The sequence below is a fragment of the Lethenteron reissneri genome, unplaced genomic scaffold (assembly GCF_015708825.2).
Source record: "Lethenteron reissneri isolate LAM-NWPU_2019-01 unplaced genomic scaffold, ASM1570882v1 scaffold_1938, whole genome shotgun sequence".
In the NCBI taxonomy this organism is placed as follows: domain Eukaryota; kingdom Metazoa; phylum Chordata; class Hyperoartia; order Petromyzontiformes; family Petromyzontidae; genus Lethenteron; species Lethenteron reissneri.
The window spans coordinates 270,053-293,614 of NW_026891705.1; the positions used below are offsets into that span (position 1 = coordinate 270,053).

The 23,562-nt window shown below is 52.6% G+C and overlaps 1 protein-coding gene across 1 annotated transcript; it reads right to left on the reverse strand.

Annotated features, from left to right (window-relative positions):
* Positions 1 to 1,989: 1,989 nt before the first annotated feature.
* Positions 1,990 to 17,943, reverse strand: LOC133339638 (glycine receptor subunit alpha-1-like). The gene is made up of 8 exons (XM_061547789.1): positions 17,825 to 17,943; positions 15,872 to 15,939; positions 7,651 to 7,871; positions 5,969 to 6,051; positions 5,467 to 5,604; positions 3,785 to 3,999; positions 2,958 to 3,098; positions 1,990 to 2,518 (listed from the first exon to the last, which is right to left on the reverse strand). The coding sequence occupies exons 1-8, from the start codon at positions 17,889 to 17,891 to the stop codon at positions 2,300 to 2,302; spliced, it is 1,152 nt and encodes a 383-aa protein (XP_061403773.1). The 5' UTR covers positions 17,892 to 17,943; the 3' UTR covers positions 1,990 to 2,299.
* Between the last annotated feature and the right edge of the window lie 5,619 nt (positions 17,944 to 23,562).

Genomic DNA, 23,562 nt, shown 5'->3' on the forward strand with positions numbered 1-23,562 from the left:
ATCATTATGTATATTGCAAGAATCTGATGAGCAATAAAGCTCTTTCATCACAGATGTCCAGAAGGGGCATGGGGTAAGAACGTTACAACAACAAACAATACAAAACACAATACGAGTGCAAAGTACAAGAAAGGTAAAGAAATCACCCAAACACATTACAAATAAAACTAAATCCCCATCCTACTAGGCAAAGCCCACTGAGGTATTAACTTACCACAAATGATAGCTCGCTCAACAACGAAGTGGCGGCTTGCGATCATCGTCATCGTTACATGGGAATTCATAGCGGCAGCCAAATGCTCTGAATGCATGACCGTTGATTATAAATGTGGAGGTGGGACAAAAACCGGAGAACCCGGAGAAAAATCCACGCGAACCACGGAGAGAGAGAAGGACGTGCAAACCTCAAATATAAAAGCATGAGGGTCAAGATCGTAGCAACGACCTCCCGCATACCAGGTGAGGGAGATAACATGAAAACTCCAAATATACAGCAGCAGGCGTCATCAGGATCAGGATCAAATTTACAACCTCCTGCATACCAGGCGAGGCCTAGCCATCAAAGTGCGTCTCAAAAGAGGAACACACCACTCTCTTACCCTCTCTCCCCCCCTCCTCTTCCCTCCCCTCCCCCCTCGAATGAAGTGGGTATTTTTTAGTGTTGGCCTACTCTTCCACGTTGGCCGGTCCACATTGGAAAGATTTGGTAGTTACCCCCAACAAACCCACATATGTTACGGGACCTATTATGCCGGTACTACTTAGCAAGGTCATGACGAAAGGAGTTCCCATCTTAACCCATATCCGTAGGAGGCTTTCGTGGCCAATATTACCGATGAGGTTTTTTGGGGTTAGATCGCGACAGCCAGAGTTGGCTGTTGCCTGATGATGCTGGTTGTTGTAATCACCGGCGAAACGTCACTGTTTCTCGAATTGTCTAAATGTTGTAGTGGGTTTACTCCCCAATGCACACATACCGGTTCGTGCTGAACTAGTAACGAATTAGCACACTTTGTTTACGTGACAAACCTCCTTTATAATTGGCCAAGTCGAGCGGTGGTGTGTTTAACAACACATTGTATGCGATCAACCCCAACTAAATAAGCCTCTGTTATGGATGTACCCATCTTATTCCGGAAAGAATACGTGTGTGTTAAAATGTTCAGAATCAGAAGAATCGGGAGTCGATTTCCCGAGTGAAGCATATCAAGCTAAGAAGTATATGTTCAAGGTCGACTCAGCAGACACACAACAAACACCACATAGACAAAGATCCCCCATATAGCCTTAACAGACTGTTGGGAGCAAGTACTGTTAACGAACACAACCTATGAAGGCCGGCACTGTGGCACACGAGAGGGTGGGTGGACAACACCACGCCTGGCCGCCTTTGTCTCCCTAGTGGCGATGTTTACTACACACCACCGCACCAGGTACTCGTTAGAGTCGACCTTGGGGAAGAGGCCCTGCAGGCCCGGTTCAGATAATCGTCACTGGTGTTGGTGGCCGTGAGCGCGAATCAAACTCAGGATTCTACCAGGTCCGTGGCGCAGTGAGGCGCTACACTACCACTCCCCACACAAATAGTATCATTACAAGGCATCAAGTCAGCATTAAACACACATCGTGCTTTTAGTAAAATGTACAACACAGACACTTCTTTAATATTTGCGTTACGCATTATCCTTGGAACTGATTGGCCTAGACCAGAGCCTATAGCCTCCTGCTCTATGGCCTTGTGTCACCACCGGTGTTAGACCGGAGAACAACTCCAAAAGGTGAACAGTACAAGGACAATGCCAACGAACACGCTATGTTACACATTGACCTTAGAACCGATTGTCCTACACCAGAGTTACAGGCCACCTCTATGGCCTCCAATGTTAAACCAGAAATGCACGTGTGGTTAATGCAGACTTGACGATGCCTTTTGGTGATAGCAGCTGTGTGTCGTCTATTTGGCATATGAACATCTGAACACACCTCCTGTAGCATTACCGGAATGGGTAAAGCACCCTATTCATTTTCCATCAGTTGACCACAATTTACTCCACCACCACCATCACCACCACACGTGACCTACCGATCATCGTACTGTGGTGAACCCATTTACACTGCCGGGCGCACGGAGAGAGAACTGGGGGGGGTGGGGTTTAGTGGTGGCACAGCAGTTAGCGCTACGCTGTCCTATGAACTCGACAGAGACCCGATTTCGATTCCCGCTCAAGGCCACCAACACCATCAGTGACGATTAACTGAACCTGTCCTGGGCCTCCATCCCCTAAAGATCGACTCAGCCTCAAATTGGTACCTGGTGCGATGTGTAAAAATCATCGGTACTGGGGAGACAAAGGCGGCCGGGTGGGCGTGTTGCTGGCCACCCATCCCCTCGTGTGCCGTTCCCGGCCTTCATAGGCACTTTCCCCGACAGCCTTTTGAGGACTACACGGGGGATATTTGTGTTTGTGTTGCACTTTACCGTGTCAGAACCTTCACTCTTGATCCCTGGGGCGTCGGCCTTTGACAGACAACGGTAGAAGAGCGAACAAAGCAATCATTACCACCATCATCATTATCGGCCATGATCGCTGGGGCGTGTGTGTGTGACCCACCAACCCTCGTTTCTCGATCGCAGGCAGCCACATGCTTTTGTAGCCACCAACGCCTGGATGATGATGACGACGACGATGATGGGATAACGATGATGACGATGATGATGAAGATGACGAGGATGATGACAACGGTGATGACGATGATGATGAAGATGACGAGGATGATGACAACGATGATGATGATGAAGATGACGAGAATGATGATGATGATTTACGATGATGACGGCGACGATGATGATGATGATGACAACGTTGATGACGATGATGATGATGATGACGACAACGACGATGATAATGACGATGATGATGACGACGACGACGATTGTGATCACGTGGGGGGTATACCTGGTAGGCGGGCGGCGCGTGCTGGTTGAGGATGCTGAAGGTCCCTGACGTCATGATGACCAGCACGAACTCGAAGAGGGCGGCAAAGACGAAGATGAGGCAGGAGGTCATCCACACATCCATGGCGTTGATGTAGGAGAGCTGCACTCACAAAGGTAGCACATCACCATCGCCAGCATAACCTTCACCATGACCATCATAGCCATCACCATCATAACCATCATCATCCTCACCATCATAACCATCACCACCATGATCATCACAATCATCACCATCTTTATCATCAGTCATGTTACAATCCACCGGATCGCAACATCATCATCATCACCACCATCATTATCACCATCAATCAATGTACACCTGCAAAACATGAAGAACCAGTGGCATCTAGATCTGCAGAACGTGAAGAACCAGTGGCATCTACATCTGCAGAACGTGAAAAACCAGTGGCATCTACATCTGCAAAACATGAAGAACCAGTGGCATGTACATCTGCAGAACATGAAGAACCAGTGTGTATCTACATCTGCAGAACATGAAGAACCAGTGGCATCTACATCTGCAGAACGTGAAGAAACAATGGCATCTACATCTATAGAAAATGAAGAACCAGTGGCATCTACATCTAAAGGATGTTACACAACCTTTAAAGCAATTCCCCATGTTTAATGTACACGCTGTACAACATGTTTGGAATCGACAGCAGTAAAGCTGGACTTACGAACAGGTCGACTTACGGTCAAAATCGACTTACGAACAGACTTCTGTAACGTAACCCGTTCGTAAGAGGAGACCCCCTGTAATTTAGAAAGCGCCCTATCCATCACCTTGGGCATGGAGGAGCGTGACCCCATGCTCTGCGTGGTCATGGTGAGCACTGTAGTGATGCCCAGACCCACGCGAGCCGGTGTCAGGGACATGTCGATCCAGAAGGACATCCAGGAGATGATGACGATGAGCACACTGGGCGTGTAGAGCTGGATGAGGTAGAAGCCCATCTGACGCCGCAGCCGGAAGCAGGCGCTGATGCAGGAGTAGTTCCCTGCGTCAGTTGCCACGTGGGGGTAGGGGTGGGGGGTAGGTGGGGGGGTGGTGTTCATGGTGCATCACGGAAACACCCAGGGGGCGAGTCACGAAATGTGGCTTGTCACACGTACAGTGTGCGACGCCCACGTGACACCCACGTGATGCCTACGTCATGCCTAATTGACAAACTTCCTTACCGGTTGACCACCAACGGGTTTGCAGGGAAAGTTTACGAATTAATGAATGAGACAGCCTCTTGTCTGACCGTTGACCACACGATGTACGGTGCGAAAGAAGTTCAACATACATACACTACACTATCCACTACACTACTACACACTATACACTACACTATACACAACACAACTACACACTATACTACTATAAACTACTGTATACTACACGGCTACAGGGACTCCTCTACTTATGAACAAGTTAGGTTCCAGAGATCTGTTCGTAAGTCGATGTGTTCGTCCAACTTTTTCTCTTATCGATTCCAAACGTGTTGGACGGCATGTACACTAAAGTGGGGGAATGGCTTTAAAAGTTGTATCATCTGTATACATAGATGCCACTGGTTCTTCATGTTATGTAGACGCTGATGTAACTCGACATACGGGAGAGGTTTGTTCGTATCTCTGAAAGTTCTTAAGTCGAATGTTCGTAAGTAGAAGAGTTCCTGTATACCATCACATTTTTGCGCAATTATTATTCAGTTCAGCACGCAGACTTTCGTGTCCATTATTATCCGTAGTTATCCATTATAAGACCAATATAGGAGAAGGGAGGATTTCTCCACAACACTACTGGTTGTTGTGGTTGTTGTTGTTGTAATTACTGGCGAAACGGGACGGCTGGTCGAATGTGTAAACGTGTATAGTAGGTTTACTCTGAAGCACACAAGCAGTTAGTGCTGAACTAGTGACAAATTGGCCACGTTCTGTTTACGTGACAACCCTTACTAGTTGGCTGTGTCGAGTGGTGGCAAGTTTTAACGACACATTTATATATTTACACGATCTAACCCCCCAAAATACCTCTATTATGGATGATATTGGTCGCGAAAGCCTACATGTTAAACAAACATGTTCTGATAATTATATATGATGGCATTGTCTCACCCAGTGTTAGACAAAAAGGTCCCATTTTGTAGCTGCTCACCCCGAGCTATAAATGCCCTGATAGTGCATTGTCATTGTACTGGTCGCCTTTTGGCGTTCTCTTGCCTGACACTGGTAGTGAGAATAGGGCCTAAAGAAGGATGCTGTCTAGGCTAATGCATTATCTCCTCCTGCACCTAGCCTGGCTCAGGAGGCGACACATCTGTGGCATCTGCCAGTCATCTCGGTCGATCAACCCATGGCACCTGCTGGGTCTGACCCATGACCTCCTCCGGCAGCTAGCCTGGCACAGCTGGTGCATCGGCCAGTCATCGCAGTCAAACGTAATACTTGTTGCACGTGGTCACTGCTGCCACGATTACCTTTAACGTAGTATTTGTTGCACGTGCTGAGATTGATGTTGCTGCTGAGAGTGAACTGGGGCAGGCTGAGGTCTTTGGCCAGCTCCACCGCTTGACCTGGAACCCACTGGAACAGGAGGTCGGCTGTGGTGTAGCCATCTGCGGATGGGACGAGACACCACGGCCAGAGAGGTGGGTGGGCGATTTAGTGGGTAGGTGGGTGAGTGGGTGGGTGAGTGAGTGGTTGGGTCAGTGAGTGTGAGTGAGTGGGTGAGTGAGTAGGGGAGTGAGTGAGTGTGTGGCCGGGTGGGTGAGTGGGTGAGTAAGTGGGAAAGTGGGTGATTGACTGGGTGATTTAGCGGGCGAGCGAGTGAGTGGGTGAGTGTTTGGGCGAGTGAGTGAGTGGGTGATTGAGTGGACGAGCGAGTGAGCGGGTAAGTGAGTGGTTGGGTGAGTCGTTGCCATTCTTAGTTTTGTTGCTGGTGGGTTGGAGGGGTGAGGGGGTGTTAGAGGAGTTACTTACAGCTCTCCAGGAAGATGTAGCACGCCTGAGTGTCCATGGGGAAGTTGCGCAGATTCATGGGGCAGGAGAGAGTCAGAGAGAGCCTGCGATGGGGAGTGGTGGCACAGCGATTAGGGTGGCACAGCGACGTCATCAATAATAAGAGTGAGCGTTCCGCGTTGTGTTACCTCATGGAAGAACCACGTGATAGCACCAACACTGAGTTGGGGTTGTGGTAGCAGTAGTGATAAGGGTAGTGATAGGGGTAGTGATAGGCGTAGTGTTAGGGGTAGTTATAGTGATAGGGGTAGTGTTAGTGATAGGGGTAGTGATAGGGGTAGTGATAGGGGTATTAATAGGGGTAGTGATAGAGACAGTGATAGGGGTAGTGATAGTATGTAGGGGTAGTTATATGGGTAGTGATAGTGACAGTGATAGGGGTAGTGGTAGGGGTAGTGGTAGGGGTAGTGATAAGGGTATTGATAGGGGTAGTGATAGAGGCATTGAAGGGGATAGTGATAGGGGTAGTGATAGGGGTAGTGATAGGGGTAGTGATAAGGGTAGTGGTAGGGGTAGTGATAGGGGTAGTAGTAGGGGTAGTGGTAGGGGTAGTGATAGGGTTATTGATATGGGTAGTGATAGAGACAGTGATAGGGGTAGTGATAGGGGTAGTGGTAGGGGTAGTCATAGGGGTATTGATAGGGGTAGTGATAGAGAGTGTGATAGGGATAGTAGGAGGCTTTCGTGACCAATATTATCCATAAAAGTAGTTTTTGTTGGGTTAGATCACGTAAATATAAATGTGTCATTAAACCCGCCACCACCCGGCACAGCCAATTAGTAAGGAGCTCTGTCACATAAAGAGAACGTTGCCAATTCGTTACTCGTTGAGAGGAGTAGTGGGAGGAAGTGAGGAATCGGCAGGAAAGGGTGGGATGACGTCATAGCTTTACGTCATGTATCCAGAGGGGCAAAGGTACTTAGGGGTTAGATGCGGGGTCGTTGTGAGGAGCCAAAGGATCGGAAGACACGAGGGATCGGAAGACAAGCCGCTCGGCACCGAGACCCTCGTCCGTGGAAAGAGTGGGATTAGTGGGGAGCTTCGGTTAGGATAGGCCGAGGAGTTAAGCGGATGTCTGTCTACCTTTGGTGTCATCCGGTGATTCTGTACGTGAGTGTAGTAGTTAATAAACTGGCAAGAGCCCTTACAGCGAATATCGTCTCCGTGTGAGTTTACACGTCTACACTAGTACAGCGCTCACCGTTTGCGCGTTGGAGAGCAAATCCACAACATTTACAATCTGGGTTTGTCGAGATATTTATACTTACGCGATCTAACCCCCCACCCCCCCCCCCAAAAAAAACACGGAATTGTGGACGATATTGTTCGCGACAGTCGACAGCGTGTTACACTGATAGTTTAAGTCGTTAAATTTCGATTTAAAGCTTTCGTGACTGCAGGGATTCATCTTCTTGGTTCTTTCGGTAAAGTCACGTAGAAGGGAAGTAATAAAATAATAAAATAAAACATAATAAAATAATTCTCACGACGTTTCGGCCACAACGCGGCTGCTTGCGTTGTGGCCGAAACGTCGTGAGAATTGCATTTTATTATGTTTTATTTTATTACTTCCCTTCTACGTGACTTTACCGAAAGAACCAAGAAGAGTTTAAGTCGTTGTTAAGGGAGAGGTCGGAACAACCTGATGGAGTGGAAGATGTCCCCGTTTCGGTGTAGGCGCATCATGCGGTTGTCCGTGGTGATGGTGTGAAAGCGGCCGCTCTTCTCGTTGGCGAAGTACAGGTCGGGCCGCCACACCGCGTCCATGGTGGTGTAGTCGAGGTCCAGGGTCTCCTGCTTGAAGGAGTTGGACAGCCGCCGGTCGTTCCACCGCTGCCGGACGAAGATGGTCACCTCGTAGTCCTGGCGCATGAGGTGGGTGTGGGTGGGTGGGTGGGTGAATGGGTGGGTGGGTTGGGTGGGTGGATGGGTCAGTGGGTTGGTGGGTGGGTGGCGTGGGTGGGTGGCAGTTGGATCGGTGGATGATTGGATGGGTGAGTGTGTGGGTGGGTGAGTGAGTAGGTGGGTTGGTGGGTGAGTTATTTGGGTGGGTGGTAGGTGGGTGGGTGAATGGGTGGGTGGGTGGCAGGTGGGTGGGTTGGGTGGGTGGATGGGTGAGTGGGTTGGTGGGTGGGTGGCGTAGGTGGGTGGCAGTTGGATCGGTGGATGATTGGATGGGTGAGTGTGTGGTTGGGTGAGTGAGTAGGTGGGTTGGTGGATGAGTTATTTGGGTGGGTGGCAGGTGGGTGGGTGAATGGGTGGGTGGGTGGCAGGTGGGTGGGTTGGGTGGGTGGATGGGTGAGTGGGTTGGTGGGTGGGTGGCGTAGGTGGGTGGCAGTTGGATCGGTGGATGATTGGGTGGTTGAGTGTGTGGGTGGGTGAGTGAGTAGGTGGGTTGGTGGATGAGTTATTTGGGTGGGTTGCAGGTGGGTGGGTGAATGATTGGGTGGGTGGGTGAGTGAGTGGGTGGATAGGTGGGTGGGTGGCAGGTGGGTCGGTTGATGATTGGGTGGGGTGGGTGTGTGGGTGGGTGTGTGGGTGATTGGGTGTGAAGTATGGGAATTGACGGCAGGAACTTCTTGACGGGTAACACACTTTTATTAAATCCTTTAGGTATCACAATACAACGTGTGGTCTCTCTTCTTCCTCCGACACACTCCACTAATCTCGTGTAAGCTCTAGGCCTCTGGCTACACCCGATACACTTGACTCGTGTAGACCCTATGCCTCTGGCTACACACAATATACTCGACTCGTGTAAGCCCTATGCCTCTGGCTACACAATACACTCGACTCGTGTAAGCCCTATGCCTCTGGCTACACAATACACTCGACTCGTGTAAGCCCTATGCCCTGGCTACACATAGTACATTCGGCTCGTGTAGACCTATGGCTACACCCACTACACTCGCCTCTGGGTTACACAGAGTCCCGGTCCCCTTAGGACAGCGGGGCTAGGTACCGCAGGGCTCTAGGTCTTCATCCCCGTCTTCCTTCTTCGCTGGTTACACTCTGCCCTTACGCCTGTGTGCATCCCCTTTTATAGCCCCTGCTCACGAGGGACGGAGCTGATGCGGCGTCGACGTGAGCGTCGTTCCTTAATGACCCAATCACGACGCACTCTCTCTACGATCCGCTTTCCCCAGCGCGTGTTAACATTACTCCACCAATCACACTGCGCTGCCACCTGATCACTCCCTCTCAGCGCGTCACCACCTACACAGCCAATCATCACGCACTGTGCATACGATCCTTAATCCCAGCGCGTATCACCTCTACATCACCCCCTCCCACATAGCTTGCAGCCGGCCCGGCTGTTAACCTACAACACAACATAACGCAACGCAGTAATAAAGAACTCCACATCCCAGTGTGCCCCGTAACACAACAACAACAACATAACACAACCTTAAATATGAAGCAATATACAGCCCGACGAACAACACAATAAAAGCGAACACCGTAAAACGAACGCGCCAAGTGTCACTGTGACCCACGCAGTGCCGAGGCGCTCCGGCTGCCTCGACTCCGCACGTGGTAGGTTACACAAAGTAGCGCGACCTAGCGCGAGTCCGTCTGGCCGGTCCGTCGTATGGAACGGGACGTTGGCGACCGTCCGGTGTCTCCGGCAGCTCTAGACGGCACGGGTCGGGCCTGGAAGGACCGGCCCCGCCGTGAAGATCCGGCCGCCGGTGGTCGGCAGCAGTCAGTTCCGAGACACCTGGGAGCGGATCAGGCGGAGACATGTGAGGAGCAGGCAAGGACAATTCCCCCTCAGGGTCGTCGGTCACGTCACATGCTCGGCCCTCACGACACAAGGGGAGGCCATACGGAGGCGAGAACGGTTTCAGTCGGGAGGGGTGGACGTACCAACGGCGTTTCCCCCATTTTATCTGAACGCACTGGGGGCGTGCCACCCGCACGACCTCCACGGGTCCCCGCCACGGCTTCAACAATTTAGGCGATGTGGCCAAAGGTGCCTGAGGGCAATGCAGCCAGGCCTTGTCACCTGGTTCCCAATTGTGCACGGACACCTTCCGTGCCCGCAACCGCTCGTTCGCAATTTGGCGAGCCCGCGAATTAAGCCGTGCGGCCTCCCTTGCCTCTGTCAGTTTATGAATATTAAATTTAATATGCTCTGCCAATTTAGAATTAGTTCGTGGTGCGGGCAGACCCAGCTGCGTTTCCATGGGCGGGTCGGCTTCCCGACCGTACATTAGAAAAAAACGGGGAAAACCCCGTAGCTGCATGGGGGGCCATTCTATACGCGGCAAGGACCCCAGGGACCTGCAGGTCCCAATCAACATGCGACTCACACACCTGCTGGCACAGCATAGAGGTCAATGTCCTGTTAAGCCTCTCCACCATCCCGTCCGTCTGCGGGTGGTACGGGGAGGTACGCACCTTTTTGGTACCCAACAGGTCGCACACCTCCTGCAGTAATTTACTCGAAAAATTTTTCCCTTGGTCAGTCAGCAAGCGTTCGGGAGCCCCCTTGTCCAGGACGTAGCCCTGGACAAAGGCGTCCGTCACAGCCGCCGCCGACTGGTTGGCGAGTGGCCACGCCATAGGCCACCGGGTAAAATATTCGACCCCCACCAACAGGTACTTATTACCCCTAGGCGTGACCGGAAAGGGCCCCAGAATATCGAGTGCAACGAGCTCGTTAGTGCGCGAGACCCGAATAGATTGCAGCGGTGGATTAGCTGCCACGGGCGGTGGTTTCCGTCTGGCGCACTCAACACAACCCTTCAGAATATTCACCACGTCACCCCCCATTCCCGGCCAATAATAGTCACGCTGAAGCAGGGCAAGCGTTTTGTTAACTCCCAAATGCAAGAGGCGTTCGTGTGCGGCCAAGACAACCTTCCCCCTCACAGCAGAAGGCACCACAATCGCATGCCGCCGGGACAAACTGTCCCATCTCATCAACAGGCCCTGCTTAAGCTCGTAGGAGCCAGTTCGGTCGTGGCTACCTTCGGAACCCTCCGTCTTTCGGCGCAATGCCAGCAGGGAGCTGTCCGCCATTTGGAGACGGCCCCACTCAATCAACGACAGTGAGAGCAGCGAGTCCTGACCCCCTGATGTAGCGGGACCATCCCCAATTGGTGTGCTCGCGGTCGCAACCAACGCCTCCCTACCTTCCGTAACCGGAGGTTTACAGCGCGCCGATCCCGATAAGCACGCACATTTGTGACAAGGCAACAACCGCGACAGGGCATCGGCATTCGTGTGTCGCAACCCTTTACGGTACGTAGTCGTGAACTGATAGTCCTGGAGGACTTCCAACCACCGCGACAATTGGCCCGAGGGCTGGGCAACCCGTAATGAATACTGGAGCGCCGCATGGTCCGTCCGGACCGTGAAATGACGACCATAGAGATATGGCCTGAATTGTTGTACAAAAAAAGCAATGGCAAGTAGTTCACGACGGGTGACGCAGTAGCGCTGCTCTGCCGGCGACAACACCCTGCTACCATAGGCGACCACCCGTTCGACCCCTCCAACGACTTGGGACAGCACTCCCCCAATGCCCGTGTTGCTAGCATCCGTGTCTAGCAAGAAGGGACTCTCAAAGTCCGGATAGCACAAGGGTGGGGCCCTTACCAAGGCGTCCCGGAGGGAGCAGAATGCAGCCTCCTCCTCCGGTCCCCACCGGAACTTCACTCCTTTCGCCGTTAACGCGTGCAAGGGCTTTGCAATGGTGGCGAAGTGCTCCACGAATCGGCGATAATACGAAGCAAAACCGACGAAACTGCGCACGTCTGACACTGACGTGGGCGTCGGCCACGAACTGACACAGTCCGTCTTCGCAGGATCGGTAGAAATCCCCGAAGAGTCGACAATGTGACCCAAGTACCTCACGGATTTACGAAAAAGATGGCATTTGGCCGGTTTAAACTTTAATTTAGCCGATCGCATTCGCAAGAACACCCCTCTCAATCGCTGGAGGTGTTCTTCGAACGTTTTACCGAAAACAATGACATCGTCAAGGTAAATGAGGCACGTCTCCCACTGCAAGCCCGACAAAACCAATTCCATAAGACGCTGAAACGTCGCAGGAGAGGAGTGAAGTCCCATGGGTAACCGGTTAAACTGAAACAGGCCCCCTGGAGTCCGGAATGCAGTCTTAGGCTTAGACTCCTCGTCGAGTGGCAACTGCCAAAATCCGGACAATAAATCAAGAGTCGAAAAGTATCGCGCACCGGACAATGCATCGAGAGACTCGTCCATCCTGGGGAGCGGATACGCGTCGGCCACCGAGATCTTATTCAGGCGGCGGAAATCGACGCAAAATCGCAGGGACCCGTCCTGCTTTTTAACGAGCACAATAGGTGCTCCCCAAGGACTGGAAGAAGGCGAAATAATGTCGGCTTCCAGCATATCGTTAACTGCCGACTGAACATGTTCCTTCTCAGCAGGACTCAGTCGGAAGGGATTTTGCCTGACCGGTGCCGCATCGCCCGTTTCAATGTGGTGGCGTAGCAGGTCCGTGCATCCGATATCATACTTATGTTTACTGAAGACATCCGAAAATTCAATCAGCAACCCGCGCAACGCACCCAACTGTAGCGCTGACAAATCGTCAGAGTCCGCGCACAGCATATCAATCCAATCTAGGTCCTCCTTTGATGGTACGCTATTCGTGGGGCTCGGATCAGCCTGCGCAACCAGCCTCTCCTCCGCAGGGACCCGTGCCGCGTGAGCCAGCACGGTGCCCTGCTGAATGACGGCCGGCCGCGCCCCAGCGTTTAAAACCATGACAAACGGATCCCTGTCTGCCCCAACCAACGTGTGAGCCACCGATAAATCGAGACCTCCAACAGCCCTATTAGAAGGACCCAAAAGCATGGCCTGTTCCGAGGCCTCCTTCCCCCATGGCTTCCGTAACCGGAGGGGAATCAACATTTGTGAACCCGGGGGCACGTGCACGGTCTGTGTTGCTAACGCCTGAATGGTAGCGCACGCCGTCCGAATTACATTAGGGCTCGTCAAAAATGAAATACGGCGACCCGATGGTAGTTCAATGCAACGCTGATCAATGAGAATTTTGATGGGCATTTTCGCCAAAAAATCAGTGCCCAATAGGCAAGGAACCGCCAGGGAAGATGAAACGAAAACGGGTCCCGACAATTTGATATCACCAATGCAAATGGACGCCCTAATCTGACCGATAATGCCCAACGATCCCCCGTTAGCGGCGTAAAATGGCACATCCACCGGAAGAAGCGGACGACATTGTACCGGGAGAATATTATAAATGAGATCCGAAATAATAGTCGCCAATGCCCCCGTGTCCACTAACACCCTGACCTCGACCCCATCAATCGATCCGGTAACGACGGATGAACCCGCTGAGGCAGCCACTATTCTGTGCCCCAATTCCGACCATTTAATGTCTCCCCGGTCCCGGCCGAACCCCCCTCTCCGAACCGAATCCCCGAACTCTACTCGGCTCTCCCTCGTCGCAACGCGACGACCCATACGTGTCGAGTATGCGGGCCAAGCATGTGAGGTGCCGCGACTTGCCGGGGTTTGCAGTGATGACTTGGGGCCTTGGTCGTCGTCCAGCCGAGGTCCCATGGCGCGCTGACGTGGGGCGCGGCAACCGGAGGCCACGTGGCCACGAAGGCGGCAGTTATAGCAGGTGATGACAGTAGTCGGAGATCTCGGTTGCTCCAGCTTGCGGGCCGCTCGCAGAGGCGAACGACCCCCCGACCTCCAGTCCCCCGCTCGTCCCGCGATGAACGCGTCCTCTCGTGGGCTGACGACTTGGGGCACGGTGCCAACCGGACCCGGAGTTGAGGCCACGGCAGCGTTGCAGACGACCCCCTGCTTCCGTTGAAGGACCTCGTGCGCTTGCATGCTCGTGGCGACCCGTAATGAAGAAATATCGGTGTCGTCGGCCGTGTTGATGGGGACCCCCAGGTCCTGCGCCAACTTGAGCAGCTGCTCCAAAACCATCGCATCTTGGCCCTCCTCGTCCATACGAGGGAACGCGGCGTCAGCGAGAGCGAGCAACGCCGTGCGGTAGGCGAGCACGGTCTCCGTGTCCGCCTTCCGTCTTGCGTAGAAATGATGGCGGCACGCCGAGGGAGGACCGTAGACTTTGGCCATGAGAGCCAGCGCATCCTTGAGCGTGGAGCGGTCCGACCTGCGTGCGGACGTGAAGGCCGCGAGCGCGTTGTCGTCCAGCATGGCAGGCAGTGCCCGCAGTGCCGTAGCGTCGGACCAGGCGGACATCTCTTGATGCGCCAAGAATCTGCGCTGAAATTGGCTCCAATCCCCGCCTTCCGCCTTGAATGCTGACAACGTGGGAAGGCGCTGCTGAAAGATAAAGTCGTCCTCCTCCTCGTGCTTCCTCTCTGCCCCCCCGTCGGTGTGTAAGATGGCGGCCCCAGTGGCGGGTGTGTGATGGCGGTCCGCCGCGCGCGTTGGTGACGTCAGCGGCCGCGCATGAAGAACCGCTGCCACGTGGTGATGGCCGTTCCCGCCAAAAGTTGGAGCGGATGAAATGGCGGGAATCGCCAAATCGTTTTGGCGGGAATCTGCAGGGCGACCCTGTAGCACGTCGGCCGCCGTCCCCGCTCCTCCCGACGAGCTGATCTCCGCCAAGATGGACGCGGCGGTGAGCAGCAGCTCCGCCAGACGGGAGTGTGCCTCGCGAAGCACGGTGTCAGTCCCCCGTCGCTCGACCGGCGCCGTCGGTGGATCCTGCCCCGTGGGCAGCTCCTCTTTCTCACCCCCTGATGCCCGCTGGCCCGCGTCGTCGAGGTTGTCCTCGTGGTCAATCCCGTGGGTCCGACGGTTCCTCCTTGTATCCATGCTTGGAGGACCGTTTCACTTCTGACGCCAGTTGAGCTAGGTACCGCAGGGCTCTAGGTCTTCATCCCCGTCTTCCTTCTTCGCTGGTTACACTCTGCCCTTACGCCTGTGTGCATCCCCTTTTATAGCCCCTGCTCACGAGGGACGGAGCTGATGCGGCGTCGACGTGAGCGTCGTTCCTTAATGACCCAATCACGACGCACTCTCTCTACGATCCGCTTTCCCCAGCGCGTGTTAACATTACTCCACCAATCACACTGCGCTGCCACCTGATCACTCCCTCTCAGCGCGTCACCACCTACACAGCCAATCATCACGCACTGTGCATACGATCCTTAATCCCAGCGCGTATCACCTCTACAGGTGTGTAGGTGGCGGGCCGGTGGGTCAGTGAATGATTGGGTGGGTGGCAAGATTGGACACAATACAATAACAAATGTCACCATATCACAATGAACACAATGTTGGTTTGACTCTTTTTTAATGTATGTCGCGATTGCCAATCACAGACCCAATGATGCTCAGTCACCTGCTCGTCACTCTTCCATTGCTACAACCACAGTGACTAGTTCAGCGAACTTCGCCCACTTGTTCCTTCAACCCACGTTGAGAACGTCAACCACCACACCGCAGGTGATATAATAACACTCATCCACTCATCTACTCACCCACTCACCCACCTACTCGCCCACCCACCCAATCACTCACCCACTCATCTACTAGCTCCATCCACTCGCCAACCCACCCACTCACCCACTCACTCACTCACCCACATACTCATTCTCCCACACACTCACTCACCCACCCACTCACTCACCTACCCGCCCATCCTCTCACTCACTCACCCACGCAAGCCACTCACCCACCCACCCACTTACCGACCCACTCACACACCCACTCACCCACCCACCCACTCACCGACCCACTCACCCACCCACTCACCCACCCACCCAATCACCTACCCACCCACTCACCCACCCACTTACTCACCCACTCACTCACCCACTCACCCAATCACCCACCCACACGTCTCTCACCATGGTAGTCTCTTCCACCGAGCCGAAGTGTTCCACAAAGATGCTGCAGTTCACAACGACGGGACCCTCTGGGGGGAAATGGATCATTGCCATTGGTTATCTCGGGCCGCCAGCAACTCCGTACCCGTGCCACGCGACGTGCAGTCAAGTAGAGCCCAAAGATACAGGGACTCCTCTACTTACGAACAGGTTCGAGATGTCTGTTCGTAAGTCGATTTGTTCGTAAGCCCAACTTTGCTCCTGTCGATTCCAAACGTGTTGTACGGCGTGAACATTAAACACGGGGAATGGCTTTAAACGTTGTATAGTCTCCTGTAGATGTAGATGCCACAAGTTCTTCATGCTCTGAGATGTAGATGTCACTGGTTCTTCACGTTCTGCAGACGTAGATGCCACTGGTTCTTCACGTTATGCAGATGTAGATGCCACTGGTTCTTCATGTTCTGCAGATGTAGATACCACTGGTTCTTCATGTTCTGCATATGTAGATGCCACTGGTACTTCACGTTCTGCAGATGTAGATGCCACTGGTTGTTCATGTTCTGCAGATGTAGATGCCACTGGTTCTTCATGTTCTGCAGATGTAGATACCACTGGCTCTTCATGTTCTGCAGATGTAGATGCCACTAGTTCTTCACGTTTTTCAGATGTAGATGCCACTGGTTCTTCGTGTTCTGCCGATGTAGATGCCACTGGTTCTTCATGTTCTGCAGATGTAGATGCCACTGGCTCTTCATGTTCTGCAGATGTAGATGCCACTAGTTCTTCACGTTTTTCAGATGTAGATGCCACTGGTTCTTCGTGTTCTGCCGATGTAGATGCCACGGGTTCTTCATGTTCTGCAAATGTAGATTCCACTAGTTCTTCACGTTCTGCAGATGTAGATGCCATTGGTTATTCATGTTCTGTATATTAGATGCCACCACCACCATCTATTGCGGGGCGGTTGAACTTACGACTCTCGGTCCGAATAGTTGCAACTGGACCATACGGACAGGCTTGTTCATATCTCTAAAAGTTCGCAAGTCGAATTCTCGTAATGCGAGAAGTCACTGTATTGTGATGCATGGAGGGGGGTAAGCAATGGAATGGATGGGTAACGGAGGAGAGATGAAGATTGGGAAATATGAGGAAAGTGAAAGATTAGGAAACGTAGCGGGGAAACGAAGATAAGTCCCCAACTATGTGGCTGATATTATCATCATCATCACGTACAATGTATAGCAGCTGCCAAATACACGTGGTGATGTCGATTCTAAGTGTGGAGGGAAAAAAAGGAGGGCTCAGAGAAAACCCACGCGACCACAGGTAGAGAGGCACGCAAACTCCAAATATGCAGCAGCAGCAACAGGCATCGTCAGGGTCGGGGGGCTGGGGACTGTGAGGGCGGTGAGGGGGGTGTAGAGGGGGATGAGGAGGGGGATGAGGAGGGGGATGAGGAGGAGGATGAGGAGGATGTTCTCACAGCAGGCGGTTTGTGTGATGTTGATGATGTGGGTGATTTGGATGATGTGGGTGATTTGGGTAATGTGGGTGATGTGGGTGATGTTGATGATGTGTTGAACCTGTTGTAAAGTCCAACTGGGCATCTGTGAGGTGGAAAAATTGCTTTATAGCTAATCGGATTCCTCCTTCAGGATAAATAAACAGATTTTGAGAGGGGAGAGGTTCAGAAAGTTGGGGGTGTGGGGGCATGGGGAGAGACGATGAGTCCCCAGAGCACCAAACGATGCGAGAGACGACACGAGGGCCAGGCAGCAGAGGAGAGGCCAAGCGAGTCGCTCGACGTTCATCGTTGTGAGTGAAGTAGAGGTCAGGTGCGAATTGCCCAAGTACACGCATTACAGACCACACCAAGATCACAACAACAACAGCAGTCCCAGACCACAACAAAACAACAACAACAGTCCCAGACCACACCAAGACAACAACAGCACGTACAAGTGTCGCTACCGTTAAAGTTGGGTCTGATCCTGTAGTCGTAATCCTTGTTGTACCGGAATTCTGCTGGCTCCACCATGGCATTTGCTGCTTCTGCTGCTGCTGTTGTTGTTGATGTTGTTGCTGATGTTGTTGTTTCCACTGCAAGGCTTGGCCTGCAGGTCACAAGCAGCAGTAATAATAATAATCATTAATAATTGCTTCATGTATATATGTTAGAGGCTTTTCACCAAGGATACAGGACACAGCAGCAGCAGTACCCATTCGGCATGACACGTAACAATTACATCATAAACACATTTTACAAGAATCGATTTACTAAACAACAACAGTCCCAGACCACGCCAAATGGATTCTTGAAAAGTCAAAATAGTGTTTTTTAAGACGCATTTAAACAATAACCGAAAACGATACGTCCACAGACTCGCACCGAGAGAGAGAAGAGAGAGAGAGGAGATCCCCTGACATCTCTCTCTCTCTCTAGAGGTCAAATTAGTGGGGTGGGGTGGCCTCTCAGAGGCAGCTCTGTGGTGTCCGCTTCCGCGAGCCGCTCTCTAACACTGGGCCAGCTACCTGAGGGCGAGGCTCATGAGGAGCCACATTGCGGTGGCGGTGGTGCTGCTGCTGCTGATGGTGCTGGTGGTGGTGGTTGGTGCTCCTCCTCGGGTCCACAGAGCCTCCATGATTCTGTCGCAGCACAGCACAGAGGCAGTGATCCCTCGCACGGGCGAACAGAACCCGTCGGGACCAGTCGTGTTGGCAAATAGAACCTACGAACCCCTGCGGGTGGCTAGGAGATGTTAACTACCTCGCCTGGTCTACAGAAGGTCGTGGGTTCGATCCCGACCCTGCTGCTGTATATTTGGAGTCCGCGTCTCTCTCTCTCTCTCTCCGTGGTCGCGTGAAATTGTATCGGGGTTCTTGAGGGTTTTCCCCTCCACACTTCGAATCAACTCCACGCGTTTAAAGAGAATTTGAATGATGTTATACATTTCCACGTGGTGGTGGTGATGATGATGTTGATAATGATCCCAGTTCGTCGAGCAAGTTATCATTTGTGATCTCCCAGGTCGCTTCTGAAAAAGAGCGACATGGCAGCTCGGTGTGGCCTTAGAGAGAGAGAGACGCAGACTCCAAATCTACAGCAGCAGGCACCATCAGGGGTCGTGATCGAACAAACGCCCTCATGTAGACCTGGCGAGGGAGTTAATATCTCATAGCCACCGTGATGATGATGATGAGAGAGAGACGCAGACTCCAAATCTACAGCAGCAGGCACCGTCAGGGGTCGTGATCGAACAAACGCCCTCATGTAGACCAGGCGATGGAGTTAACATCTCCTAGTCACTGTGGCGCCCTGTAGAACTGGGACCGGCAATGGCTATAGAGAAAAGGTGATTATTATCATTGCATTTACACTTTTCATAGAGACCCACAGACCTGTAGACTCACACAGAGACCCGTAGACTCAAAACAGAGATCCGTAGACTCAACTTAGAGACCCTAGACTCACACAGAGACCCGTAGACTCACACAGAGACCCATATACTCAACACAGAGACCTGTAGACTCACACCAGAGACCGTAGACTCAACACAGAGACCGTAGACTCACAACAGAGGTCCGTAGACTCACACAGAGACCCGTAGACTCAACGCAGAAACCAATATACTCACACAGAGACCCGTAGACTCAACAGGGATCCGTAGACTCACCACAGAAACCCGAAGACTCCCACGGAGACCCGAAGACTCAACACGGAGACCTGTAGACTCACACAAGAGACCCGTAGACTCCCACAGAGACCCGTAAACTCAAAACAGAGACCCATAGACTCAACACAGAGACCAGTAGACTCACAACAGAGACTCATAGATCATCACAGAAACCCGTAGACTCAACACAGAGATCCATAGCATCAACACAGACCTCAGGACTCGCATAGAGAGCCAAAGGGGAACATCGACTAACCTGGATGGTGGTAGGGTGTGTGGGTGGGGGCTCAGGGGGGTCAGGTGGGGGGGGGGGTTCAGGCGACCCTGATGGTCTCCCTTTGCTCTCTGCCTCTGTCTCTCTGGAGAGAGACAGAGTGGATCTCCGGGAACTGATTTCTCTGGAGACGGAGATCTCTGGTGAGAGGTGGGATCATCGACTGCTGCTCCTGCTGTCTCTGCCTCTCTCTCTCTCTCTGGCTGGCTCCTTCATATGCAAGAAGAGCACCCGGTAATCCGCAGGCTTGCTAAGCGAAGCCAGCCTCCCCCCTTCCCCCTAGATCCTTCACACCCCCCCCCCCCCCGTCACTTACCCCTCCGAGAGAGACGCTGGGGGAGTCGTGGGGGGGGGTCAGGGCCCCCCACCCTCCACCTGTGTTTGTCTTGGCTCCGTCACACGCGGATCCATGGCTAAGACCCCCCCCCCCTCCCGAGTGTAAGCGGACGAGAGTCGGATTACTTCTGCACACAAAGACGGCCGCTTACGTAACCCACACAGTCCGGGTGAGTGAGCAGAGTTTGTATGATCTCCCTATGTTCTACAGAGTGAATGAGTGGAGTTTGTGTGATGTCCCCCTGTTCTACAGAGTGAGTGTGAGTGGAGTTGGTATGATCTCCCCCTGTTCTACAGAGTGAGTGAGTGGAGTTTGTATGATCTCCCCCTGTTCTACAGAGTGAGTTAGTGGAATTTGTATGATCACCCTCTGTACTTACAGAGTGAGTGGAGTTTGTATGATCTCCCCCTGTTCTGCAGAATGAGTGAGTGGAGTTTGTATGATCTCCCCCTTTTCTACAGAGTGAGTGAGTGCAGTTTGTTTCTATGATCTCAACTTCCACCACAACCACCACCTCGTCCTCATCCTCTTCCGTCTCCACCGTCTCCTCCTCAACCACCATCATCTCTTCCACCTCCTCCCTCTCCTCCTCCTCCAACCCCTCCTCCACCGTCCTCCACATCCTCCTCGGCCAACCAATCTCTTCTTAGACGCCCTTTACGGAAAGTGAGACGCACCCCAAACAATCGTGACAATACAATTCTACAAATCTGCTCACACACGGACAAAGATCCCCCGTGTAGCCTGTGACACGTTGACTCAGTGGCGTAGCTAGGATAATTTGCGCCCGGGGACGAACTATAAAATTGGCGCTCCCCCCGTTTAATCACATACCAAAATGTAATTACGTGACATGTAGGCTGTGTGGCGGGATATATAAACTTTTAGGTTGAGGTGTAGATTTGTGCAGTAGTTTCAGGCTGCCGCGCCCGCCGCAATAAGTTACAATGTGACGTTGTAAGCCTCATTTTGGCGCCCCTTTACCTTGGCGCCCGGGGACACGTGTACCCCCCTGCCCCCCCCCCCCCCCTAGCTACGCCTCTGCACGTTGTTGGGGGCAATTGCTGTTAGTAGCCGCACCGCCTATGAAGGCCCGGGCACTGTGGCACACGAGGTGGGGGTGGGTGGCAAGCACCACGCACGCCTGGCCGCCTTTGTCTCCCGAGTGGCAATCTTTACAATACCACAACCGTGTGCTCTACTGATTTGAGGCCGAGTTGACCTAGGAGAGGCCTACTGGTGGTGTTGGCCGTGAGCGGGAATCGATGTAAAAGGATTGAATGTTGCCGCTTGCAATTTCCATCCTGGGTTTAACCGGGCTGGATTACAATGTGAAGAGCTCACAAATCCCTGAAAGATCTGGACAAAGTCCCATCGGTGAGCTGCTCCGGTAGGCAAAGCTGCATTGGCTGGGTCATGTAGCCCGCATGCCCAGCCACCGCATGCCTAAACAGCTTTGTTCGACCGGATCGAGAGGACAAACGGGCGCGGCATGGGCTAGAGAAGAGACGGAGTGATGTGGTACAGGAGAACGTGGAGCTGAGTGGACTTGCCGATGACTGGTACCAGCTCGTGAAGGACGCTGCTTCTACTGGGTAGTTGGAGGCAGTCGCCCTCCAATAACAAAGGAGGGCAGAGGAGCGACGCTCACAACAACGAGCGGAGCGCCGGGTGGCTAAAGCACAGCAGGTTGACCCAGTAAGAGTCATAGGTGGTGAATCGGCCAGTCGTCTCAGTCAGTCGACCCATGGCCTTGCTGGGTCTGCCCCTTGACCTCCTGCCAGCAGGCGTTCGACACTTCACGTGGCCTCAAGGTGCACATAGCCTGGCACAAGCGTCGTGGTGACGTCACCGCCACTTAGTGACGAATGGCGGTTGTTGTTGTGAGAGTGAGTGGGTGAGTGAGTGTGAGAGTGAGTGGGTGAGTGAGCTTCTTAGCTCTACGGGTTTTTGTCGGGACGCGCTCTCCCCCGATTCTGATCATTGTTCCTCGCTGCGATCGTGCTCCGTGTGGACTACAGCGACCCCTCGTGCACTCACGAGACAGATTCACGTGGGTTGAGTGGGTGAGTGGGTGGGTGGATGAATGTGTCGGTGGGTGGGTTAGTGCATGAGTTAGTGGGTGAGTAAGTGAGTGTGTGGTTGAGTGGGTGGATGAATGAGCGTGTGGGTGATTTCGTGCGTGGGATAGTGGGTGAGTGAATGAGTGTGTGGATGAGTGGGTGGATGAATGAGTGTGTGGGTGGTTTCGTGCGTGGGTTAGTAGGTGAGTGAGTGAGTGTGTTGGTGAGTGGGTGGATTAATTAGTGTGTGGATGGGTTAGTGGGTGAGTCAGTGTGTGGGTGAGTGAGTGGTTGAGTGGGTCGATGAATTAGTGTGTGGGTGGGTTAGTGCATGAGTTAATGGGTTAGTGAGTGAGTGTGTGAGTAAATGCGAGTTGTTTGCAGCTATTAAGCGAGTCACTTAGTTACACGAATTCCCGTATTGAGTATTCGGACTCCAGTGTATGAGCACTAAACCCACCAGCAACCGGGGAGGTGCACGCAGACTCTTTATTACATTTGCCGATATACATCTGGAGCAAGTTTACCAGCATTGACTTGAAGCAGAGCCTGGCCTTGCTGATGATTCTGCTGCTGCTGATGATGATGAGACACGAAATGTCGAAACGGGCCCAGTATGGGGTTTGCGTTGTACTGATAGCTGCTCAGCGAAATTCACTCCCAAATGTCCACGGCACCTGATGGGATGTGTGAAATGGGATGTGTTTTTGATGTGGAGAGGGACATATACCACCTCAGTCTATCCCCTGAGTCTATCCCTTCTAGCTATCCCCCTAGTTTATCACCTGAGTCTATCCCCTTGAGTCTATCCTATTTAGTCTATCCCCTTTACTCTCCCCCCTTAGGGGCCGTCCATAAATGACGTCACGCGATTTTAGACGATGTTTTACCACCCCCCCCCCCCTTCGTCACACGGCGTCACAAAAGTCAGACCCCCCCCCCCTCAAATATGACGTCACAAAGCTCTGTCCCCCCCAAAATAAAACATGCTTCAAATCGCTTAAACTATTGTCAGTGTAGTGCGCATTTAATGTGGTGCTGCACTCTGATGTGGTAGGAGAAAACTTTTATTAAAACGTCTATTTAATCAAGTAGAACGTGTTGTCTATATTTATTTAAAGTTGCTATTTTGATGTGACGTCACATTTCTTAACCCCCCCCCCCCCCCCCCCCACATCGTCACAAATCTCTGACCCCCCCCCCCCCCCCAGGTTCGTGACGTCATTTATGGACAGCCCCTTAGTCTATCCCCTTTAGTCTATCCCCCTTAGTCAATCCCCTTTAGTCTCTTCCCTTTAGTCTATCCCCTTTAGTCTATTCCCTTTAGTCTATCCCCCTTAGTCAATCCCCTTTAGTCTATC

Coding starts and splice junctions, on each gene's coding strand:
- LOC133339638 (XM_061547789.1), bottom strand. CDS start 17,891: ATGGTGGAGCCAGCAGAATTCCGGTACAACAAGGATTACGACTACAGG. Junction 5,605..5,968: donor CTACATCTTCCTGGAGAGCT/GTAAGTAACTCC, acceptor TCCCATCCGCAG/ATGGCTACACCACAGCCGAC. Junction 2,519..2,957: donor ACGCGCCGCCCGCCTACCAG/GTATACCCCCCA, acceptor TGTCTGTCAAAG/GCCGACGCCCCAGGGATCAA.